The sequence below is a fragment of the Triturus cristatus genome, chromosome 7 (genome assembly GCF_964204655.1).
Source record: "Triturus cristatus chromosome 7, aTriCri1.1, whole genome shotgun sequence".
Classification (NCBI taxonomy): domain Eukaryota; kingdom Metazoa; phylum Chordata; class Amphibia; order Caudata; family Salamandridae; genus Triturus; species Triturus cristatus.
In genome coordinates this window covers 478,892,179-478,917,022 of record NC_140590.1, presented here as the reverse complement: position 1 = coordinate 478,917,022, position 24,844 = coordinate 478,892,179, and the positions used below count along the sequence as shown (strand labels likewise).

Below are 24,844 nucleotides of genomic sequence, written 5' to 3'. Positions count from 1 at the left end.
CAGCAGAAAACTACAGCTCACACTGTGCAAGATGCCATTTTCAATGATTGCACAGTGCCGGTTGCTTGTCCGCACTGTGCAATCATTGAAAACGACATCTGGCACAGTGCGAATAAGGTACTACGCAGTTCGCGAAGTGCTACGCGTAGCTCGCGTAGTGCGAAGTGCACTTTGCGTAGCTTAGGGTAGCTAAGCAGGCTGTCAAAAATGCATTGTGTATTCTATTCCTGGTGTAGTCAGACACATACTATAAACTCATGAATATTTGCATTAAGGGCTTAATGCAGCCAGTCTCAGATGATGTAAATGCTGCATTTAGACACTAATTCTAAAGGCAGTGGTCCCTAGACGATTGGTATAGTGTAAATCAATATAGACTCGAAGATGATTCAGTTAATTTCTTAAGGGATCGAAACGCCGTCGACAATATGTACACCATATGCATAGATTATACTGGGATATTTAATATGTAATGGTGTTCCCACGTGATTACGTCTGGTCTATTCTCGAACTTGTATACAGACACGTCCCCTTTGCCTGAACCCTTTCCTCAATGTTGTTTTGTTCATCTGTTTCAGTAGGACGCAGGTTGTGTCCCACTTGAATTTTTTTCCTTACTTTATTTTATTCATCTATTGCATATTAAAAACCTGTCCGGCTGGACAGCGAATATAGCACTGATCGAGTCTATATTGATTTACACTACACCAATTGTCTAGGGACCACTGTCTTTAGAAATAGTACATACCCAAAGTCCCTGACCAACTGCATATTGGGTTCCCTTGTGTTTTTCAACAGCATTTAGACACTAAGGGTCATATTTACAAGGCCCCTGCACCATCGGTTCGTCACTTTTGTTGACGCTCCAGTGGCACACAGTGCTGAGCCATATATACAAGGCCACGCAAAGCCACCCTGCATGGCTTTTCATGGCCTTGTTAATATGGCCCTTTTCAAGCATTACTCTGTGTGAAAGGCACGTTCCATTGGTGTTTGCTGTGGGTGTTCCCACCAGAGCTGGACTGGGAACAGCAACCAGCCCTGGCATATTGATGCTGCTCAACTGTCCCTGGGAGTGAGGGAGCTGGGGGAGGGAGGAAGGGAGTGCCGATATTGCAGAAGTTCTGCAAAAGAGGCCCCCAGTGATAAAAACGGCCCCCATGGCCACAAAACTGACCCCTCCCCTCCGTCCCACGGGAAAATGCCCGGTGCCTGGTACGGCCAGTCTAGCCCTGGTTCCCATGCAACACCCATGGATTCTGACGCATTCCCATATTTACAAGGTTTCATAAACCTGAGAATGCATCAGATTCAAACGCCTGCCCAGGAGTTGAGTTAAAGTGGCGCAACGAAGATAAATTCCTTTATTTCTCTTTGTTTTTGCTCTTTCTACGTGTGCTGCATTCTGTAGCACACATAGAAGGAGGAAAAAGCCATCAATGATTGTTTTGCATAGGAATGTGTCCCTTCCTGCACAAAAACATCATCCCTGCAATGCAGGCACCCTTCCACCATGGTGCAAGGGTGCCTGCATTGGCACCAGGCAGCGAATTGTGCGCCAGTGCAGAAGAAACCACAGGGATGCGTCGTATAGCTGTAAATATGACGCATTCCTGCCCTTTCCTCGGCGCAGCAAGATGGCTTGCCCCTTAAGGACATTTTTACTACAAAATGACACATCCTGCCGCTGCAAGCCATCTTGCACAACTACTGATCATCCCTCTCCTACAAGTGTGATAATTCTGACTATTCCAGGCCCCTAAAGCTCTACGAATGGGTTGGGTGTCAGGTATTAGTCAATTTTAATATGTAGTGAATTAATAAATAAGTGTTGGGGTGTTCATTTCTAAATTAGGCAAACAGCACAACCATGTAGTGCACTATCATCCGTACCGGTGTTGACATTACAGCCCTGGAAACCACTGGCTCAAACTAAGCACTGGCTATGGGAATCGCTTCCAGCTTCTTGGAAGCTTGATAATACTTTTTGAAATTAGAGATGTTCTAAATTACATGCATTCCTTCGCTGTCCACAGTGACCATGGTCCCCTTCCAGATGACCACTTTCTAGGGTTGGCTCAGGCACTTGGCACTCCTATGATGTCTGAGCTCATTGCCCTTTGCTGTGCATCAGCATCTCCCTTTGCCTTGTCTTTCCCCCATTGGTCTCAGTTCCGTAGTTCACTATCTTAGGTTTGCATTTTCTTCTGGATGGCATGCCATCCAGCATGGCCACTGAGTGTGCAATTCACGTCTGAACATGAGTGTTGCAGGGCACTGTGTCATAGTGTTGTGAAAGGTATCTCTGTATGCCCTCAAATGGTGTTTAGGACCTGCTAAATTGGTGTCTGGTCTAATTTGGCTTGTGATGTAATCTTTTCAGGGTGGATATACATCTTTCTAGTGTTCCATTTGCTTCAGGCCACAGTGGTATGATTTTCTGGTGCTTGAAGTCAAGATGTTTTCCAAATTTGGTGAACTCTTTCCAATTGAATGGAGGGGTGTTGTGTGCTTTAACTACACCAGGAATATCAAAGCACAAATATTTCATTAAACGCTTCCCCAGAGTATATCTTGAGTATTCATCCATCACCGCCATTATGCACTTTCCTAATTTTGCTGAGCCTTAGATTTCAATTCCAGTGTTGTGCCATTTGCAGTGCGGCAAGTTTGTTCTCTGAACTGGTTACTTTACATTGATGACGTTCTCATAACATGTCTTCAATAATTTGACCTAGCCACAAGAACCACAACTGCTCTTGCATTGCTCTCTTGATGGCACATATTCTCTGATGACCTTAGAGAGGTATAAGTGTGATCCTTTGCAGTAAGCTTTTTGGTATAACGATCCTGGTTGACTTCAAGAAGTAGTTGATGCAATGTAGTGGCTCTCCCAATATTAATGTATTTATTAGATGAAAGGGAAGTAGATGGAATGCATTCAATGTGTTTGGTCTTAGGTGAATTTGGACTTTAGAAAATAAAGTAGAACAAGACACACACACACACTCACCTACTCACTCCCCTAACAGATTCAGGGAGATGATAAGAGTTGCACATTTTTTCCTGCTCCTTCCTAATGGCCAGGGACTGAGAGCTTGTATGTAGCTAACCACTGAATGTCATCTGCCAACGTTGTGTAGGATTGAAGCAGCTTCCTGATTGTGCTTCATGACTTGTGAGGTTCACAGTTGTGGGGTATTTCCTTCTGTCCTTCACGGGCAAGGGTGAAATTAGATCAAATGTAAAATAAATATGTATGAAGGAAGGAGGGACTTAGGCAGATATATATGAAGGTTAGTGTTTGTTTACAGAGGTGGGTCAAAATTGCGATGACTGCAGGCAAAAGAAAACAAGTAAAGGCCTGTGAGAGCTAAAATTGTTGCATTCCCTTTTAGGGACCGCGGACAGCCGCGGTCCCAATGTAACTCCAATTCACACCTCTAAATTACTGCCTGTTAACCTCTGATCTTTATTTCTTTTTTAGAATCGAGTCACCGCCTGAAGCTGAACCTCAACCCCTCTAAAGTACCTACTTCGATGCTACTAACCCCTCAGGTGGAGATTGCATACTCCAGAAAGAGAAGTAAGTCTACCAGAATCGTTTTGCTCGGAAAAAGATTCCTTTCAAAACAAGGCTGCATAGTGCAGATACTTGACTTGCACACATTCTATAGTCCAATCTACATTTTCTACCTGAACTATATCTTTAGTTAGAAAGCAATAGTTTGAAGTTAGTTTTTTGAACAATGCATTTCCCAACCCTGTGCAGTATTTGGTAAATTTGATTTAAAGAAATATGTAAAGGATTAATTCAAATAGCGATTCATATTTTCCTTCAAAATATTATGTGAAGAGCAAGAACACTTTTGCTCTCCGAGTACTGGAATATTAGGAGCAAGGTATTTTGTCAATTATATGATGCACACTCTGCTTCAATAGGATGGTCATCCACCTTTAAAAAAAATCATTGTTTTACAATTTATTCTCAGGTTTGTAATTGAGGTTTTACAATCATTACTTTTCTCTCTAATAACATGTTGCGGAATAAAATTCAGCTGAAACTGTTCAATCGCTTACATCACATTGTGCATTAATGTTAATCATCTGCCATGTTGAGAAGTCATCCATAAGTCAAAGGACTGTTTTGATTATGTTCGCTACCAGGGACTGTTGGGATTCTGATCGCTAGCAGGGACTGTTGGGATTCTGATCGCTAGCAGGGACTGTTGGGATTCTGATCGCTAGCAGGGACTGTTGGGATTCTGATCGCTAGCAGGGACTGTTGGGATTCTGATCGCTAGCAGGGACTGTTGGGATTCTGATCGCTAGCAGGGACTGTTGGGATTCTGATCGCTAGCAGGGACTGTTGGGATTCTGATCGCTAGCAGGGACTGTTGGGATTCTGTTCGCTAGCAGGGACTGTTGGGATTCTGATTGCTAGCAGGGACTGTTGGGATTCTGATCGCTAGCAAGGACTGTTGGGATTCTGTTCGCTAGCAGGGACTGTTGGGATTCTGATCGCTAGCAGGGACTGTTGGGATTCTGATCGCTAGCAGGGACTGTTGGGATTCTGATCGCTAGCAGGGACTGTTGGGATTCTGTTCGCTAGCAGGGACTGTTGGGATTCTGTTCGCTGACACAGACTGTTGGGATTATGTTCGCTAGCAGGGGCTGCAGTGGAGGCTCGCCGAGGGAGTGCTGCTGGGCGGTAGGGCGGGGGAGGGGCAGGGTGGGGGGGTAGTGGAGTCTGACATATGATGGAAAGGAGTAAGGTAAGTAATTAAATAAATAAAACTATTTACCTTGCACGTGCTGCATCGCCAACTCGGCGATGCAGCGTGCGCAAGGTAAAAAGTTTTATTTATTTAACTACTTACCTTACACCTGTCTGTAGTATGTCGGACTCCACTAACACCCACCCTGCCCCTCCCCACCTACCACCACGCAGCACTCCCTCGGCGAGCCGCCACTGAGTGACTGTTGGGATTATGTTCGCTAGCAGGGACTGTTTTGATTCTGTTCGTTAGCACAGACTGTTGAGATTATGTTCACTAGCAGGGACAGTTGCGTTTATATTCGCTAGCAGGGACAGTTGGGGTTATGTTCGCTAGCAGGGACAGTTGGGGTTATGTTCACTAGCAGGGACAGTTGGGGTTATGTTTGCTAGCAGAGTGAGCATCACCACCCAGCCTCACAAACACGCTTGATTCTGCTGTAGCCTTCTCTATTGGCTAAGACCCTTTCGATTCCAGTACAGGCTACTCACTATTGATGAATGAGGATATGTTGCATACCTGTAACTCCAGTTTTTCGGAATGGATTCTGTCTTCATTTCATAATCTTAGATTATCATTGGATAGATCTTCTGTGGTCCTCTGGGATGGTCCTATTCACATGCAATAGATTTCTAAGCCTTATGAGCCGGAGGACAGGCATATATTGGTGAAAGAGTTGATCTAGTATCTAAGTGGACCTACTTCAATAATGTTATTAAAATGTGCAACAATTGACACACATGTTATATATCAAACTGCTTGACTGAATGAGCACTGAGCACAAGGCACCCACATATGCAAACTCACTAGTGATTCTTGAAGACCTTACCAAGCCAGGTTTTAAAAGTGAAGACCATGAAAATATCACTCTATTCAACTCTATTTAGAGCCAGAACCTTTTACATTGATCTCCTAATTACTCCACGTAGACCATCTGACAAATAGCAAGAAAATTCTAACGGTTTACCACTTCTCACAGGGTGATGTGCATTGAATGTTTCTCCTTGACAGCCTTGTGCTCAATTACTAATTAATCATGTAAAACTCCTTTTTGTGTCTGACAACACACAAATTTAGCTTGCTCCTGATGGGAATAACGCCCTCTTAGCCAATCGGAATGCTCTATTTTTTTAATCTGTGTTACTGCTGGAGTACCGAAGGACCAGCCATCCATATATCACTATATTTTGCAGCCTAATTTCTAAATATTGCCTGAATAGATTTACACAGAATCACAAAAAAGTGAGTAACGATCTAGTTTTCTGTCAAAATTGGTGTAATTCTGGTCAGCTGTTTGATTTGTTAAGCCTTCTTAAAATTCCTATGGAAATTTGGATGGGGAACCCATGTTTTGAGACCCTCCCTTTGATGGATCACCCTGAATATATACAGGAAGGACCAGAAGTGGATGATCTTTTTTGAGTAAAGGTTTATGAAGATTCGTCAAGTGACGCCAAAGTTATTGACAAAACAAAAAAACTCTCTTCCTATAAAACTTTGATCTAACTATAACTACACTGTGGCGCCTGCCTCTGTGTAGTGAATATATACACAGACACAGACACACACACACACACACATATATATATATATATATATATATATATATATATATATTCACTTAAAAAACCATAGGTTTCACACATGTTATAGTTAGCTGGGCATTTCCTTCGAAAAAAAACAATGAAATTCCCCCGTTATAGTTAGTGCAGGCAACTATAACTCACGCGACCGCACTCCGCTGCTGATGACATCAGATATTACATCACTGTATTTAGACACTTATTTACCCATGTCTTCTTCCATTCATTTTTAGCTATACATATATTACAATTTTTTTTTTTCAGAAAGACACATATGTCATCAGTGATGTAATATCTGACGTCATCAACAGCGGATTGCGGTCGCGTGAGTTATAGTTGCCTGCACTAACTATAACGGGGGAATTTCATTGGTTTTTTTCGAAGGAAATGCCCAGCTAACTATAACATGTGTGAAACCTATGGTTTTTTAAGTGAATTTGCAAGGTTTTTTAAATGCTAATTCCTAACTATAACGTGTGTGAAACCTATGTTTTTTTCAGTGAATTTATACGGTTTTTTAAATGCTAAGTTATGTATTTATTAATATATTTTTTTAAACAAAACTTTTTCACGACGCGCGCACACGGCGCTTCGCGCACGGTGCGCGCGCGGTGGGCACGCGGTGCGCTTCGCGCACCGCGTGCCCACTTTACGCAGTTCAGGCCGTGCGCGCACGGTGGGCAAGCGGTGCACTTCGCGCTCCGCGTGCCCTCTTTACGCAGTCCGTGCCGTGCTTTTTTTTTTTCCACAAAATCGCGGAGTGCGCGCACGCTGCGCGAACTTCGCAGATTTTTTTCTGTTTGGATGGTGCGCGCTGGGTGCACCATCCAAACGTGAATCAACGCACTTTCAAAATAATGTTAGAACATTTTCCAACACTGCAACTCCCAGGATACACAGCGCAGTGACATCTACAATGAACATGTGGTGCTTTGGTTTTATAGACGATGTTTTTGTTTTGTGGCGGGGGGGATCATGAAAGTGCAACTAATTTCATCAATTCCCTCAACAACAATCAGGAGAATCTAAAATTCACTTCTTCTATCAGTAATTGTGAAGCAGAGTTTCTAGATGTTAAAGTGTTTATACATGATAATCACTTGGCCACCAAACTTCACCGGAAAAGCACTGCTGGAAATAATATCCTTCATGCCAGCAGTGCACATCCTAGACATGTAGTTGACAACATTCCGTTTGGAGAACTACTGTGGCTTAAACGGATATGTAGTACAGACAGGGATCTGAAAATATGTACTATGGAAGCTCTGCAGAGATTCAGACAGAGGGGATATAGCAAATCGGTCTTGAAACAGGCAGTTCTTAAAACAGAAGCTAGAACTCGGGAATCACTATTTTTGTCTACATCTAATACATCTTTAGACAGTGATTCTACCAACACGGACAAATCCCCTAGATTAATCATAGCCTACAGTAAACAGGCAAGACAAATTAGATCAATTGTCCAGAAGCGTTGGCCTGTACTTAAAACGGATTTAGTCTTAAAACCTAGACTACCGGATGGTCCAACGATAACTTATCGTAAGGGACCCTCCTTGAGAACTCATGTCTGCCATGACTTTCCTGAGTTAAGAAAGCAGGAGGAGTGGTTAAAATCCCGGCCGGGATTTAAACGCTGCTCCACATGCAGAGCGTGTAAATTTGGGAAGAACACCACCCAATACCGTACACCGTTTAGCCCAGATCTGTTGGATATACGTGGGTCTTTTACCTGCAAAACTGAATTTGCTATCTATGTGCTAACATGCACTTGTGATCTCAGATATGTTGGGAGTACCCGACAGCCAGTGCATGTCAGAATTCTTCAGCACTTGCGTGCTATTGTAAACAATGATGCATCATATCCGGTGGCGAGGCATTTTAAGACCTGCCACAACAACAATTTGCAATGCCTCAATTATTTTGTTATCGCCTCGGTTCCAAAAGCAAGAAGAGGTGGAGACCGGGATAAGATGCTAAGAAGACTAGAATCTGAATTCATTCTAGAATTAGATAGCAGATTCCCCAATGGGTTAAACACGACGGATGACCTGCATGTATTTCTTTGATATAGAAACGTACATTATTAATGATTAGATCTTGGTAGAGTGTTATGTCACTTTCGCTTTCACGAATATCTATAAGAATTTCTATGTTTTAATATCCCATTTTCCCCTTTTTTTATTCTAATTTTTCCCTGTTTTTGTTGGATATATAATTCAGGGATACACATTTTTTTCAATTCATTTATTAACATAGACTCATTGATTTGCCTGTTTAGACTCTGATTCTGAACTAATAGTTAATTCATCTCGAGTGTTTTGTTTAGAGAGCTTTATAAATATTATTATTACTGTTAAAGCGTCAAATACAAATTTTGCGTGACATTACAATTGCATTTTATGCAGTAGAATAATGAGGCTTCAATGTGATGTCTAAGACAGGTTTCCATATCTAAAAAATTGCAGAATTTGCACATTTTTTCTCTGTGTGTTTACATTATTGCGTAATTTGCACATTGAACTTTTGCACTTTATTTTAGCATATATATTTATAATTGAACTGGATTAATGAATTTTAATCTGCGATATTTATATATATGTTTTAAGTGTTTGCTATTTTTGCACAAATAACAATTTTTGCACTTTATTGCGTTATTTGCACAGTTAATCCGACATGGATACTAATATAACAACGGTCTTAAACACATTGAGTAGGACTTTAGCATTATATGCGAAAAATTATGTAAATATATACATGCTTCAAATATTTTGGTTTATATATACTTAAAGTCATGCATTTAGCTCATGTTTTATGGTTCTTGGATTTTAACCAATATACAAAACATAAACACTTGGGGTTTTGTAAAAATGTTTGGAAAACAGACTATGCGGATTTCAAACTGAGTAGTATGTCATCACTTTTTGAATGTCACATGGTGTTGAGAAAAAGAAAAAAATGCAACCAATTGTAAACCTTTGGGTACTTAATGGGCTTCATTTTTACTAACTGACTGTCTGTGAGCAAGGGCGGATGCCCGAAACGCGTCAGATTGGTGAAACTCGGCTCTAAATAAAATAAAATAACTGTGCCTTACTTTGGATTTGCGTGGCTTCCATTCTTCGTGGATACGGATCTCTGTGGAGCTACAATTGTGGAATATATATATATATATATATATATATATATATATATATATATATATATAGTCACTGAAAAAACCATAGGTTTTACAGACGTTATAGTTAGGAATTAGCATTTAAAAAACCTTAGAAGTTCACTGGAAAAACCATAGGTTTCAGGGACGTTACAGTTAGTTGGACATCTGACTCATATAAAAGCAGAGAAATTCGCCTGTTATAGTTGAGCTAACTATAACTCGCGCACCCGCAATGCACTGGTGATGACGTCACATATTACATCACTCATGACACGGTCAGTGACATCACTCATGACATCACTCATGACACGGTCAGTGACATCACTCATGACATCACTGATGACATCTCAAATGACATCACTGATGACATCATCCAGTGATTGTGTGTTTCTGTAAAGTTTAAATATTTTTCATATATATCTATGCCAAGGTGTATTGAAGAAAGAGTGAATTTACAAGTCCCTGAATGGAATATTTAGTAGGTGCGTGACCGACTGTATAAGTGAGTGATTGAACATGTGTTACTGAATGTATGGGTTAGTGACTAAACTATGTGAAAGTCTGTATTAGTGTCTCAGTTGGTGTATAAGCGGCTCCATGGGTTGGTGAGTAGGTACACGAGCGTCTATATGGGTTATTGATTTGTTCTCTGAGTATCTGTATGGGTGCCTGAGTGTCTGTATGGGTGGGTGCATGGAGGTGTGTGACTCTGTGCATACATGTCTGAGTGAGTGATTCACTGGTTGTATGGATTAAAAACTGCATCTGGGAAGGGCTGTATGGGTGAGTTAGTGTGTGTATGGGTGAGTTGGTGAGTGAATGAATGTCTCACTGGTATATGTGTGAGTAACTACATATGTTTTAAGGCAGTATATGTGAGTGTTGGAGTATATAAATGAATATACGTGAGAGTAAGTTATTTGAAGAGTGCGTGTATAAAAGAGTGTCTGCTTCTATCTATTGTATAAGACAGTAAGTATGTGTTAGTATCTGCATAAATAAATGATGTGATGTGTGTATAAATAACACAGTTGGTGTGTTTAACTATATACATGAGTAAATGCCTATGTGATTGATTCTTTGCATGACTGACTAGGTGTGGGAGTAACTGTATGGATGAGTGGCGGACTGTGACTGTATGTATAGGTGTATGAGTGCATATTATAGTACTGTATTGATGAGTAACTGCATGTATAAGTGAGTGGATGTGAGTGAAGACCTAGGAAATAGTGGGTGGTATGTAGTATCTGGCATTGTTATATGTATGGTTTCAAAAACAGTAGTTTGTATTTTACAGTGCGTGTATCAAAGTTTATATTAGGCCATCAGAATGTGCATTAGATTATCACGTGGATGATGTCATCAGTGATGTCATCAGTGATGTCATTTGAGATGTCATCAGTGATGTCACTGACCGTGTCATGAGAGATGTAATATGTGACATCATCACCAGTGCATTGCGGGCGCGCGAGTTATAGCTAGCTGAACTAACTATAACAGGCAAATTTCTCTAGTTTAATATGACTAACTAACTATAATGTCCCTGAAACCTGTTTTATTCAGGGAATTTCTAAGGTTTTTTAAATGTTAATTCCTAACTATAACGTCTTTAAAACCTATGGTTTTTTCAGTGAATTTCAAAGGTTTTTTAAAAATATTAATTTCATATATTAATATTTATAAAACCTATATTTTTTCTATTTTTTTGTAGTATTTTTCAACTCTATTATCCTTTTTATTTTAATTTGAAAAATTATGTAATTTTTTATATCTTCCCAAAAAAGTATGTATATATTTTTTTTTTTTTACAAAACTAGATTCCCGTACCAGAAGTGTACCAATCTCCATCACCACGCGAATCCTATCTGCGATATCCGTGATATTGCGAAACTCGTTAAGGATGCGCATTTCGTATCTGACGGCTTCGTAGCACCGTGTCCCGCCTAACATCATATACGTATACGGTTGCGCCAGCTCTTAGTATGGTATGCGACGGCTGCGCGGTACCAATACGCACGTTACGTCATCTACGTATAGGGTCGTGCCGACTGCGCATTCCGTATGCGATGAGTGCACGCTGCCAGGCCCTGTGTTACGTCATAGATGTATGGTATCGCGCCGGGTACGCCATTCCCTCATTTATTTTTTTAGGTCTCAAAACTATATCTAAATAAGTTTAAAGTGTATATGAGAGCAAGCGCTAATCTAAAATATTTTCCACATTTATATATTTCTAACTGTAATAAACTTATATTATGGTAAATATATTTTCTCAAAATCGCGTCGGGTGCGGCCTCCTTGTGCGCTGGGTGCACCCTTGCCATGTGACCTTAAAAAAAAGCTTTTGATTGGTTCATAACATTTCCCATTGTAACAGTTGGAGGACCCCACCAATTTTAGTCATTCTCTCTACACCGTTTGATGAGACACCTCTTCTGCTTACAGTGCTTTTTTTAAAGCTTTTTTGCTGTGTACACATATCTTATAGTACATACAACATGCATCGATCATCTTGATCAATAATCATACTCTGTACAGTAGCCTTCCACGTGTGATACCCATGCATCTGAAACGTTACATCAAAAAACAAATGTGTGTTACACGATGCCCCTGGTGTGTGTGTGTGTGTGTGTGTGTGTGCGCATTATTGTGCTGCCTTTCGGCCTGGGTATTGGTGGCTCGAAGGGGTATCATCAGCCACGGGCAGAGTGCACATCCTAGATCACATGTGACAAACAGTAAAGAGTAATGTGTAGATTTGTGTTGCAGTATGCTCTGTTGTCAGGCTTTACCAGTATAGTAGTGTGTCATATGTGAGACTTTCAGATTCACATTTGACATGCATTGCTTAACTGTAATGAGCGTTATCACTATGTATGACGTAGCCTCACTGCTGATCCTCCCTCCATCCGAGCACATTCACATGTGTGCGCTTCACGATAGCAACACTTTCAATAATACCGCACACCATTGACATGCGTGTCTGCGCATATCCACAACCTGTGATGTTGTCCATTCAATGTTTTCGGACAGCATCTCATTAGCGATAGTTGCCGCCCTCCCGGTACAGCGGATTGTGCGATGTCAAAACTGCAACAGGGACACACACAAAAGTACACTTCCTGGCCAGGCAGGAACTGAACAACGCCCAGGTCCCCAGAACAATTATTCACACCCCTACGCTGGCCTGCCGTACGCAAGCCCAGCCCACTTTGCGTATGTATAAATAGGAAAATGACGACGCCACATGTCCCAGTTCTTCCACACTGCTTCAGGTGATATGGCCGCATCCACCCCGCATATCACAATGCGCAATAAAAAGAGGGATCCATGAGGTGCACATCATCCTGGTAATCAAAACTCCATCTGAATTGTGAACCCTGCTGGATGTCGTGTTTGGACACAAACTAATGATAGCAGGTGAGCAGTGGGGCCTGGGTGCACAGGGGCTGCAATTGAGCGCGTTGCAGCGGGAGGGATGGGGTGCATCAGCCTGGGTGTACAGGTGCAAACAAGCGATGTTACCTTGCGTAATGATGTGATCTCTGACCACATTCAGTCACATCTCTTTCTCATTTTAAGGACCTGCTGGACCGTACTGTAGGCCTGAGCCAGCGGGCAGCGCTGCCCTACAAATACGTGGCATTGGATTTTGGGGCACTGTAGTGAGCTGATTACTAAGTGTACATACACACAGACTTCCCCAACTGCATTGCACGCGCACATTAAGCTTCTAGCATGCGCTCTGTTCCTTTGTATGTGAACATTGGCATAACATATTATTATTTGCCCTTGTGTATTCTCGTGTACTCCAACTCCTCTTTGAACCACGATTACCGCTAACAGTTGGTAGATCGTACTTCAAGAAGGAAGGATGCACTCAACTGGTATTCTCTCTTAAGCTTGAAATAAACCTTCATTTACCTTAAGCCGTTTCCACCATTATATTATTTCTCTTTTTTCAGACATTGAGTTAGTGGCACCATAATCGGCGGAGCAGATGCTCAGCCCGTGATGAAGCCCTGGGCATTCTGACGCCTTCCATCGTGGTATCAAGACACCTTCCCCGACCGGAGACCTGCTCTGCCACCCTAAGAGCGGCACCCCGGAGTTGGAGCTCGCACTGGCATGTCGCTGGACACACTGGTTGTGGCAGGTGAGCAGTGAAGGTTCGGTGCGCAGGAGCTGCAATTGAGCACAGTGCGGGGGAAGGGGCTGAGGTGCAGAAGCCTCCGTGCACAGGTGCATACAAGCATTGTTGCCGTAGATAAGAATATAATCTCTGGCCTCATTCATATCTCTGTTTCATTTGAAAGACTTGCTGGACCGCACTCTTTCTCGCAGACCCCAGTGTCCCAGACACACGGGTGACGGGAGTTGAACAGTGAGTGCTGGGTGCAGTAGGCCGACACTCTCTCTCCACCTCCCTCTCTTCTTTTGACTCTCCGTCCCCTTCTCCCTTCCAATCACTCGCTCTCTGTCCCATTCTCACTTTCTTTCTTTCATTCTGACTACCTTTCTTTTTAGCTCTCGCCTACGCAGTGCGCATGCACTGCATACAAGACCTTTAGTCGTCGTGCAGCTCTTTTTACAAAGCACATACTCGTGCTTGTTGACGGCATACGGCTTGCGGGAGCACGCAGCCACGCACCACAAGCACGAGTATGTGCTTTGAAAAAGAGCAGGATGCGCGATCACGCACCCGCTCATCGCCAGCACACTGACTCAAACGCCTCTGAGCACCACTCGTGTGCTTTTTTAAATTTATTTTTAGCACGCACACACACAACTCCCGGGCTTGTTATTTCATTGTATTTATTTTGACGTTTTTAGAGCGCCTAAGTGGCACCTTACGAGAACTTCAGAGCGCGTGCTGGTATTGCCTCTTTTCTGATGCCAGCTCATGAGCGCGGCTTAAGGCTGCCTCTGGTCTCATGCGTTGAATCATTGGTGGTGAGTTTTAGGGATAGGAACTTCATACTGTGAGCAGGAGCCAGTGTCACTGGGCAGGGTGCCTTGGGTCAAAGGGCAAGGAGCCTTTAGTCTCGTACAGAGGGCGCTTGCTTGAAACGTACAGTGCGCAGGGCTTTAAGTAGGCCGGGTCCCTCCTGGTCGTAGACCTGCCAGCAATTAACATGCATTTGCAATGCAATAGGTCTCGCATTTACGCGAGTTTGAGCTATTGACAATGTAAATAACAATGCCTTTTATTTTTGTTTTCGTTTTTAAAACATTTACAATGCCAATAGCTTAAAATCGTGTTAATGCGAGACCTATTGCATTGCAAATGCTTGTTCTCTTGGACATGGCACACATACTTATGTTTCTTTTTTCTCTTGCAGGTTTTGTACGCTGCTTCATGAGGAGTCCCACCCACTTCTTTCATGTTTTACTGTTGTTCGAATAAAGTTACGTTTCCATTTATTTGTGTTGTTTTAATAAAAGTTATTTTTTTTACCAAAAAATAAGTGAATGTATGGGTCTTCTTTTTCTGACAATACTTGTCTGTAGTTTATTCTGAAAATCGGCGGTTGATAGTAGGTTATGAGGGAAAACATTTTTAATTTTGCGGTGCACCTACCAAATATAAACCAACAGACTATTACATAAATTAAGCCTGGGTAATTCTACAACGAACAAGGGTTCTTTGAGTGTATCACTTTATAACACCATGAGTACTGCCCGTGTGATTTCAGAACCAATAAGGCACTGCCTAGGGCCACCGAGGCTTCAAGGACTGGCGAGGCCCACCCTGCATACTTAAGTAAAGCCCCGGAGGTTGACGATCCCCGGTCTTCAGTTGGCCTCAAAGCCCTCCGAACAATTTGTAAACAATACCCGGGGAGGTGTCGATCCCTTAGGCTGCGAAACCTCTCCGTGCCCTCCCGCGCCTAATTTACATGTGAGATTAAGGTCCCCAGTGCTGCAGAGACCCCGCAATATAATAATAATATTGGCCCCGGAACATTACCCACCAGTGGGCTCATTTAAATGAACGGGTTAGACCCCACCATTTTTTTTCTCCATTTTTACCATCCGGATCCGCTTTAATTAACTATCACAGGGTACAAGCAATGCTCCTGCCTTGTAATAGCAAACATAAATGTCCCGCAGATGCACACCCCGGGACAATGTATGAGCTGCGCCTGGGAGGTGGCGCTATATAGGGCCATGATGCATTGGGTAATGCATAAACGCATACTAACACTACTTGCACATGTGTAGTACAGCAACCAGAGTGTAGTGAAGAGGCAGAGGAAGCCCAAAATCAAAAAATATATATCCAACCAGAGGTAGGGTCACATAGTTCGATCACCAGAGTGTAGTGAAGAGGTAGAGGAAGCCCAAAATCAAAAAATATAAATCCTACCAGAGGTAGGATCACATAGTTCGATCAGCCGACGACCCTGGGATGAGTAGAAACAGCTTCACGAGAATCAAAAAATATAAATCCTACCAGAGGCAGGATCACATAGTTCGATCAGCCGACGACCCTGGGATGAGTAGAAACAGCTTCACGAAGAAAACGGGTCTTCAGAACGCAAGGAAGCTCGAAATATTAGTGAGTTCTGCCTTCTTTTTACCTTCTCCCGCTCGTCGCCAAATTTATGTAGTGAAGAGGCAGACAGCAGTGGATCCGATAAGTAGATTTATTGCAGGAAAAGAAGACAGCTTAAACAGCCACCAACAGGAGCAGACAGCAAGGCAACCGTCTTCTCTAGCACCGTGTCCAAACTCCCCAAGATTCCCCTCATGACAGCCCTACATTCTAACATTACATACTTACATTATAGAAGCATTACATACTAACATTCTACTATGACTTACATTGGAATACTACACAGAGCTCATGACTTTACAGCAATGAGCTCATAGTTTCATCCACGAGTCTTGAGACCGGTAGGGGTGAGTAGTTCGCTTCCCACTTCCTGTATTGTATAAACGCAAACTAACACTACTTACACAGGTATGCTACAGCACCCATAGCACATCACTTTACAACAATGACCTCACAGTTTAATCCCGAGTCTTCAGACCAGTAGGGGTGAGTAGTTCTCTTCCCACTCCCTCTATTTTATAAACACAAACTAACACTACTTCCACAGGTATGCTACAGCGCCCAGAGCACATCACTTTACAACAATGAGCTCACGGTTTAGGCTCATGGTTTAATCCCAGAGTCTTCAGACCAGTAGGGGTGAGTAGTTAGCTTCCCATTCCCTGCATAGTTTAAACGCATACTAACACTACTTACACAGTTATACTACAGCAGCCAGTGTGCTACAGTGCCCAGAACCCATCACTTTACAGCAATCAGGTCGGTTTGATCCCCGACTCTTCACACCAGTAGGCATGAATACTTTGCTTCCTACTTCCGGTATAGTATAAACCCAGGCTAGAGGTCAGTAGTTTTACTTCCCACTCCCTGTATGGTATAAACGCCTACTAACACTACTTCCACAGGTATGCTACAAAGACCAGAGCACATCACTTTACAGCAATGACCTCACGGTTTAGGCTCTTGGTTTCATACCTGAGTGTAGCAGCATCTCATCTCAGCCCCATGTCACTCTGAGCAACACCGCACTTTCAGTCTGATAGGAGTGACTACTTCGCTACGCACTCCCACACAGAGGTTACAGTGCTCCTATCCTCCTGTTTCCTACTCTTTTCACCCTTTTTCCCCCTTACTCGTTTCAACGGAATCACAAAATGGCTGCCAACACTTCCTAGTTGCACCCGCTCGCACCGCTCGCAGCCAATAAGCAGCAAGCTCGTGCTCGTAACGCCTCAGCCAATCAGATGGCAGAATTCCCAAATAGCGATATCTGTAAATTTCGATATTTCTCCAAAACTACTGACCAGATTTACACCAAATAAACAAAAGTGTGCTTTCTAGACCAAGACCCTTCTCCCTGCCAAGTTTGGGGTAATTCCGTTCACCTGTTCGACCTGTAGCCTTGTCTAAAGTTTCCGATGGAAATTAACATGGAGAAAACATGTTTTGGGACCCCCCTTTGTTCTTGTCTTTGCTGCATTTAAACATTTCTTGGGCCCGCCCTGATGGACATGCGCCCCAATGCCTTGTGGGTATTGCAGTTCAATTCGTGAACCCCAGTGGGTGCAGACAGTACTTTCTTGCATAAAATTTTTTTTGTTTAAATGTTTAAATGCATTTACTTTCTTGCGTAAAATTTTTTTTGTTTAAATGTTTAAATGCAGCAAAGACAGTCGGGACTTTACCTGCATGCCAATGATTAAGGGCAGCACGCCCGAAACGCGTGTGGCGCTTTTCTAGCTGTAACAAGCAAGGTATCACTTCTGCCCACATCAATAAAGGGTTGAACTTCCACGTGTGTGGCGTCTTCGAAGCAAGGTAAACTTGATGTACGGAGATGAATTGCGGCGAAGCCTCGTCGTGAGGATGCCCCACTGCAAGTGCGGTCCTTCGGCGCCTGTCATGCTGGGTGCCAGAGGGACGTGGAAGTCCGTTGCTGCGGGATTGATATTTGCAGTGTACCTACCTGTTTGCACAGCAGAATAACCGCTTGGATACAAAAAAAATTTTATGCAAGAAAGTACTGTCTGCACCCACTGGGGTTCACGAATTGAACTGCAATACCCACAAGGCATTGGGGCGCATGTCCATCAGGGCGGGCCCGAGAAATGTTTAAATGCAGCAAAGACAGTCGGGACTTTACCTGCATGCCAATGATTAAGGGCAGCACGCCCGAAACGCGTATGGCGCTTTTCTAGCTGTAACAAGCAAGGTATCACTTCTGCCCACATCAATAAAGGGTTGAACTTCCACGTGTGTGGCGTCTTCGAAGCAAGGTAAACTTGATGTACGGAGATGAATTGCGGCGAAGCCTCGTCGTGAGGATGCCCCACTGCAAGTGCGGTCCTTCGGCGCCTGTCATGCTGGGTGCCAGAGGGACGTGGAAGTCCGTTGCTGCGGGATTGATATTTGCAGTGTACCTACCTGTTTGCACAGCAGAATAACCACTTGGATACAAAAAAAATTTTATGCAAGAAAGTACTGTCTGCACCCACTAGGGTTCACGAATTGAACTGCAATACCCACAAGGCATTGGGGCGCATGTCCATCAGGGCGGGCCCGAGAAATGTTTAAATGCAGCAAAGACAGTCGGGACTTTACCTGCATGCCAATGATTAAGGGCAGCACGCCCGAAACGCGTATGGCGCTTTTCTAGCTGTAACAAGCAAGGTATCACTTCTGCCCACATCAATAAAGGGTTGAACTTCCACGTGTGTGGCGTCTTCGAAGCAAGGTAAACTTGATGTACGGAGATGAATTGCGGCGAAGCCTCGTCGTGAGGATGCCCCACTGCAAGTGCGGTCCTTCGGCGCCTGTCATGCTGGGTGCCAGAGGGACGTGGAAGTCCGTTGCTGCGGGATTGATATTTGCAGTGTACCTACCTGTTTGCACAGCAGAATAACCACTTGGATACAAAAAAAATTTTATGCAAGAAAGTACTGTCTGCACCCACTGGGGTTCACGAATTGAACTGCAATACCCACAAGGCATTGGGGCGCATGTCCATCAGGGCGGGCCCGAGAAATGTTTAAATGCAGCAAAGACAGTCGGGACTTTACCTGCATGCCAATGATTAAGGGCAGCACGCCCGAAACGCGTATGGCGCTTTTCTAGCTGTAACAAGCAAGGTATCACTTCTGCCCACATCAATAAAGGGTTGAACTTCCACGTGTGTGGCGTCTTCGAAGCAAGGTAAACTTGATGTACGGAGATGAATTGCGGCGAAGCCTCGTCGTGAGGATGCCCCACTGCAAGTGCGGTCCTTCGGCGCCTGTCATGCTGGGTGCCAGAGGGACGTGGAAGTCCGTTGCTGCGGGATTGATATTTGCAGTGTACCTACCTGTTTGCACAGCAGAATAACCACTTGGATACAAAAAAAAACAAAAAAAAAAAAAAATTTATGCAAGAAAGTACTGTCTGCACCCACTGGGGTTCACGAATTGAACTGCAATACCCACAAGGCATTGGGGCGCATGTCCATCAGGGCGGGCCCGAGAAATGTTTAAATGCAGCAAAGACAGTCGGGACTTTACCTGCATGCCAATGATTAAGGGCAGCACGCCCGAAACGCGTATGGCGCTTTTCTAGCTGTAACAAGCAAGGTATCACTTCTGCCCACATCAATAAAGGGTTGAACTTCCACGTGTGTGGCGTCTTCGAAGCAAGGTAAACTTGATGTACGGAGATGAATTGCGGCGAAGCCTCGTCGTGAGGATGCCCCACTGCAAGTGCGGTCCTTCGGCGCCTGTCATGCTGGGTGCCAGAGGGACGTGGAAGTCCGTTGCTGCGGGATTGATATTTGCAGTGTACCTACCTGTTTGCACAGCAGAATAACCACTTGGATACAAAAAAAATTTTATGCAAGAAAGTACTGTCTGCACCCACTGGGGTTCACGAATTGAACTGCAATACCCACAAGGCATTGGGGCGCATGTCCATCAGGGCGGGCCCGAGAAATGTTTAAATGCAGCAAAGACAGTCGGGACTTTACCTGCATGCCAATGATTAAGGGCAGCACGCCCGAAACGCGTATGGCGCTTTTCTAGCTGTAACAAGCAAGGTATCACTTCTGCCCACATCAATAAAGGGTTGAACTTCCACGTGTGTGGCGTCTTCGAAGCAAGGTAAACTTGATGTACGGAGATGAATTGCGGCGAAGCCTCGTCGTGAGGATGCCCCACTGCAAGTGCGGTCCTTCGGCGCCTGTCATGCTGGGTGCCAGAGGGACGTGGAAGTCCGTTGCTGCGGGATTGATATTTGCAGTGTACCTACCTGTTTGCACAGCAGAATAACCACTTGGATACAAAAACAATTTTATGCAAGAAAGTACTGTCTGCACCCACTGGGGTTCACGAATTGAACTGCAATACCCACAAGGCATTGGGGCGCATGTCCATCAGGGCGGGCCCGAGAAATGTTTAAATGCAGCAAAGACAGTCGGGACTTTACCTGCATGCCAATGATTAAGGGCAGCACGCCCGAAACGCGTATGGCGCTTTTCTAGCTGTAACAAGCAAGGTATCACTTCTGCCCACATCAATAAAGGGTTGAACTTCCACGTGTGTGGCGTCTTCGAAGCAAGGTAAACTTGATGTACGGAGATGAATTGCGGCGAAGCCTCGTCGTGAGGATGCCCCACTGCAAGTGCGGTCCTTCGGCGCCTGTCATGCTGGGTGCCAGAGGGACGTGGAAGTCCGTTGCTGCGGGATTGATATTTGCAGTGTACCTACCTGTTTGCACAGCAGAATAACCACTTGGATACAAAAAAAATTTTATGCAAGAAAGTACTGTCTGCACCCACTGGGGTTCACGAATTGAACTGCAATACCCACAAGGCATTGGGGCGCATGTCCATCAGGGCGGGCCCGAGAAATGTTTAAATGCAGCAAAGACAGTCGGGACTTTACCTGCATGCCAATGATTAAGGGCAGCACGCCCGAAACGCGTATGGCGCTTTTCTAGCTGTAACAAGCAAGGTATCACTTCTGCCCACATCAATAAAGGGTTGAACTTCCACGTGTGTGGCGTCTTCGAAGCAAGGTAAACTTGATGTACGGAGATGAATTGCGGCGAAGCCTCGTCGTGAGGATGCCCCACTGCAAGTGCGGTCCTTCGGCGCCTGTCATGCTGGGTGCCAGAGGGACGTGGAAGTCCGTTGCTGCGGGATTGATATTTGCAGTGTACCTACCTGTTTGCACAGCAGAATAACCACTTGGATACAAAAACAATTTTATGCAAGAAAGTACTGTCTGCACCCACTGGGGTTCACGAATTGAACTGCAATACCCACAAGGCATTGGGGCGCATGTCCATCAGGGCGGGCCCGAGAAATGTTTAAATGCAGCAAAGACAGTCGGGACTTTACCTGCATGCCAATGATTAAGGGCAGCACGCCCGAAACGCGTATGGCGCTTTTCTAGCTGTAACAAGCAAGGTATCACTTCTGCCCACATCAATAAAGGGTTGAACTTCCACGAGTGTGGCGTCTTCGAAGCAAGGTAAACTTGATGTACGGAGATGAATTGCGGCGAAGCCTCGTCGTGAGGATGCCCCACTGCAAGTGCGGTCCTTCGGCGCCTGTCATGCTGGGTGCCAGAGGGACGTGGAAGTCCGTTGCTGCGGGATTGATAATTGCAGTGTACCTACCTGTTTGCACAGCAGAATAACCACTTGGATACAAAAAAAATTTTATGCAAGAAAGTACTGTCTGCACCCACTGGGGTTCACGAATTGAACTGCAATACCCACAAGGCATTGGGGCGCATGTCCATCAGGGCGGGCCCGAGAAATGTTTAAATGCAGCAAAGACAGTCGGGACTTTACCTGCATGCCAATGATTAAGGGCAGCACGCCCGAAACGCGTATGGCGCTTTTCTAGCTGTAACAAGCAAGGTATCACTTCTACCCACATCAATAAAGGGTTGAACTTCCACGTGTGTGGCGTCTTCGAAGCAAGGTAAACTTGATGTACGGAGATGAATTGCGGCGAAGCCTCGTCGTGAGGATGCCCCACTGCAAGTGCGGTCCTTCGGCGCCTGTCATGCTGGGTGCCAGAGGGACGTGGAAGTCCGTTGCTGCGGGATTGATATTTGCAGTGTACCTACCTGTTTGCACAGCAGAATAACCACTTGGATACAAAAAAAATTTTATGCAAGAAAGTACTGTCTGCACCCACTGGGGTTCACGAATTGAACTGCAATACCCACAAGGCATTGGGGCGCATGTCCATCAGGGCGGGCCCGAGAAATGTTTAAATGCAGCAAAGACAGTCGGGACTTTACCTGCATGCCAATGATTAAGGGCAGCATGCCCGAAACGCGTATGGCGCTTTTCTAGCTGTAACAAGCAAGGTATCACTTCTGCCCACATCAATAAAGGGTTGAACTTCCACGTGTGTGGCGTCTTCGAAGCAAGGTAAACTTAATGTACGGATATATATATATATTCACTGAAAAAACCATAGGTTTCACACATGTTATAGTTAGCTGGACATTTTACTGATAAAAAACCAATGAAATTCCCCCGTTATAGTTACTGTAGGCAACTATAACTCACGCGACCGAAATCCTCTGCTGATGCTAATACTGTATTTAGACACTTATTTGCCCATGTCTTCTTCCATTAAATTTTAGCTATACATATATTACAAATATTTTTTTTTCATAAAGACACATATGTCATCAGCAGAGGATTACGGTCGCGTGAGTTATAGTTGCCTACAGTAACTATAACGGGGGAATTTCATTGGTTTTTTATCAGTAAAATGTCCAGCTAACTATAACATGTGTGAAACCTATGGTTTTTTCAGTGAATTAGCAAGGTTTTTTAAATGCTAATTCCTAACTATAACGTGTGTGAAACCTATGGTTTTTTCAGTGAATTTGTACGGTTTTTTAAATGCTAATTTATTTATGTATTATTTTTTATATATTTATTTTACAATAAACTACGTATTAAAAATGATTATTTTTTTTTTTTTTGGTTTTCACCCTGCGAATAATTTTTTTTTTTTTGTAAAAAAAAAATTTTTTTTTGTGTTTTTCAGGGTGCGCGCACTGTGCGCGCACCCCCGCAATTTAAAAAAAAAAAAAATGTTTTTGTTTGCCTTCGGGGTCCTTCAGGGACCCCCTGACAAAGGCTAGGGGGTCAGGAACTCTCTACCCTGCCCCCTTTTCACGTTCGCCACCTTCCTTTTTCACTCTCGCACTGAAAACAAACAAAATGGCGGCCGACACTTCCTGATTTCGACCGATTCGAACGTTGACTAACATGTAACCACCAATCAGAATTACGCTCGCGCACGTTAGGGTGCTCGCACGGTGCTCGCACGGTGCGCGCACCCTGCGCGCATATATATATATATATGCTTTTAAATGCTATTTTCTCCGGAAATACTGAACAGATTTACACCAGACCTGCAAAAGGCACTTCCTTGACCTTATGGCTACCTCTCTGCCAAATTTCAAGTAATTCTGTTCAGCCGTTCGGGCTGTAGCCCTGTCTAAAGGTCCTATGGAAAAATGCATGGGGAAAACGTGTTTTGGGACCCCCCTTTTATCTCAGCCCCCGCTTGACGAATCCCCCCGAGACTTTCAGGGTAGGAGCGGAGCGTAGCGCCCCACCTATTTTGAGAAATTCGCGAGGATTCGTCGACCGGCGCCAAAGTTATTCCAAATAGAATGTTGCGGATTTCCTATGGAAAAGGGGTCCTAACTATAACTACCTACTGGCGACCGCCAGTAGGTAATATATATATATATATATATATATATATATATATATATATATATATATATATATATACATATATTATCAACTTTCAACAAAAGACCCTACAAAAGAAATTGGAGACAATTTGAAATCACGTCTACAAAAATGGTTGGCAAAAGGCCTAATCAACACAGAAGAACAAAAATATCTGGCATGTGATTTCCCAACAATGGCAACCTTCTATTATCTACCAAAAATACACAAAAGGAAAACAAATCCACCAGGCAGACCAATAGTCTCCGCAAATGGATCTCTTCTTGAGCCAATTTCAAACTACATAGATCACTTCTTGACACCACTCGTAAAAGACCTCAGTTCTTATCTACGTGATACCACGGATCTTCTCCAAAAATTGGAAGGAATAACATGGCAATCTACCTTTAAATTAATAACAATGGATGTTGTTTCATTATATTCCAATATTGAACATTCAATTGGTCTCCAGGCGTGCCAATACTTTTTAGGCAAAAGAAACATCGAATATCACCAACATAATACCATGTTAATGGAAATGATTACCTTATGCCTGAACAACAACATTTTCACCTTTAACAAACAGATTTTCAAACAAATAGAAGATTGTGCCATGGGCTTTTCCTTTTCCCCCAACTATGCCAATCTCACTATGGGTTGGTTCGCAAAACAAGTGGCTTGGTCTCCAGCAAATGATGAATTTTTGGAAAAAACTATCCTTTGGCTCCGTTTTATAGACGACCTCCTAATCATATGGGATGGCACAGAACTTGAATTCCAAAGTTACTTTGAAAAACTTAATAATAACATATCAAAATTACAATTCACTTTTGATATTAGTACCACACAAGTAACCTTCCTTGACACCAACATCTACGTGGAAAACAACACACTCCATACAACATTGCATCGTAAAAATACATCCACCAATGCAATACTTCATGGGGAAAGCTTTCATCAAAACAGTCTGAAATGGAGCATCCCCTATGGGGAATTCCTGAGACTAAGAAGAAATTGCTCCGCG

The 24,844-nt window shown here is 43.6% G+C and overlaps 1 protein-coding gene across 1 annotated transcript in view; it reads left to right on the top strand.

Annotated features, from left to right (window-relative positions):
• LOC146809947 (uncharacterized) overlaps positions 1–24,844 on the top strand; it is a 128,551-nt gene that overhangs the window by 9,289 nt on the left and 94,418 nt on the right. Inside the window, exon 2 of the mRNA XM_085614925.1 lies at positions 3,488–3,586. Coding sequence (XP_085471051.1) covers positions 3,488–3,586 — 99 coding nt within the window. The remainder of the gene's footprint in view (positions 1–3,487; positions 3,587–24,844) is intronic.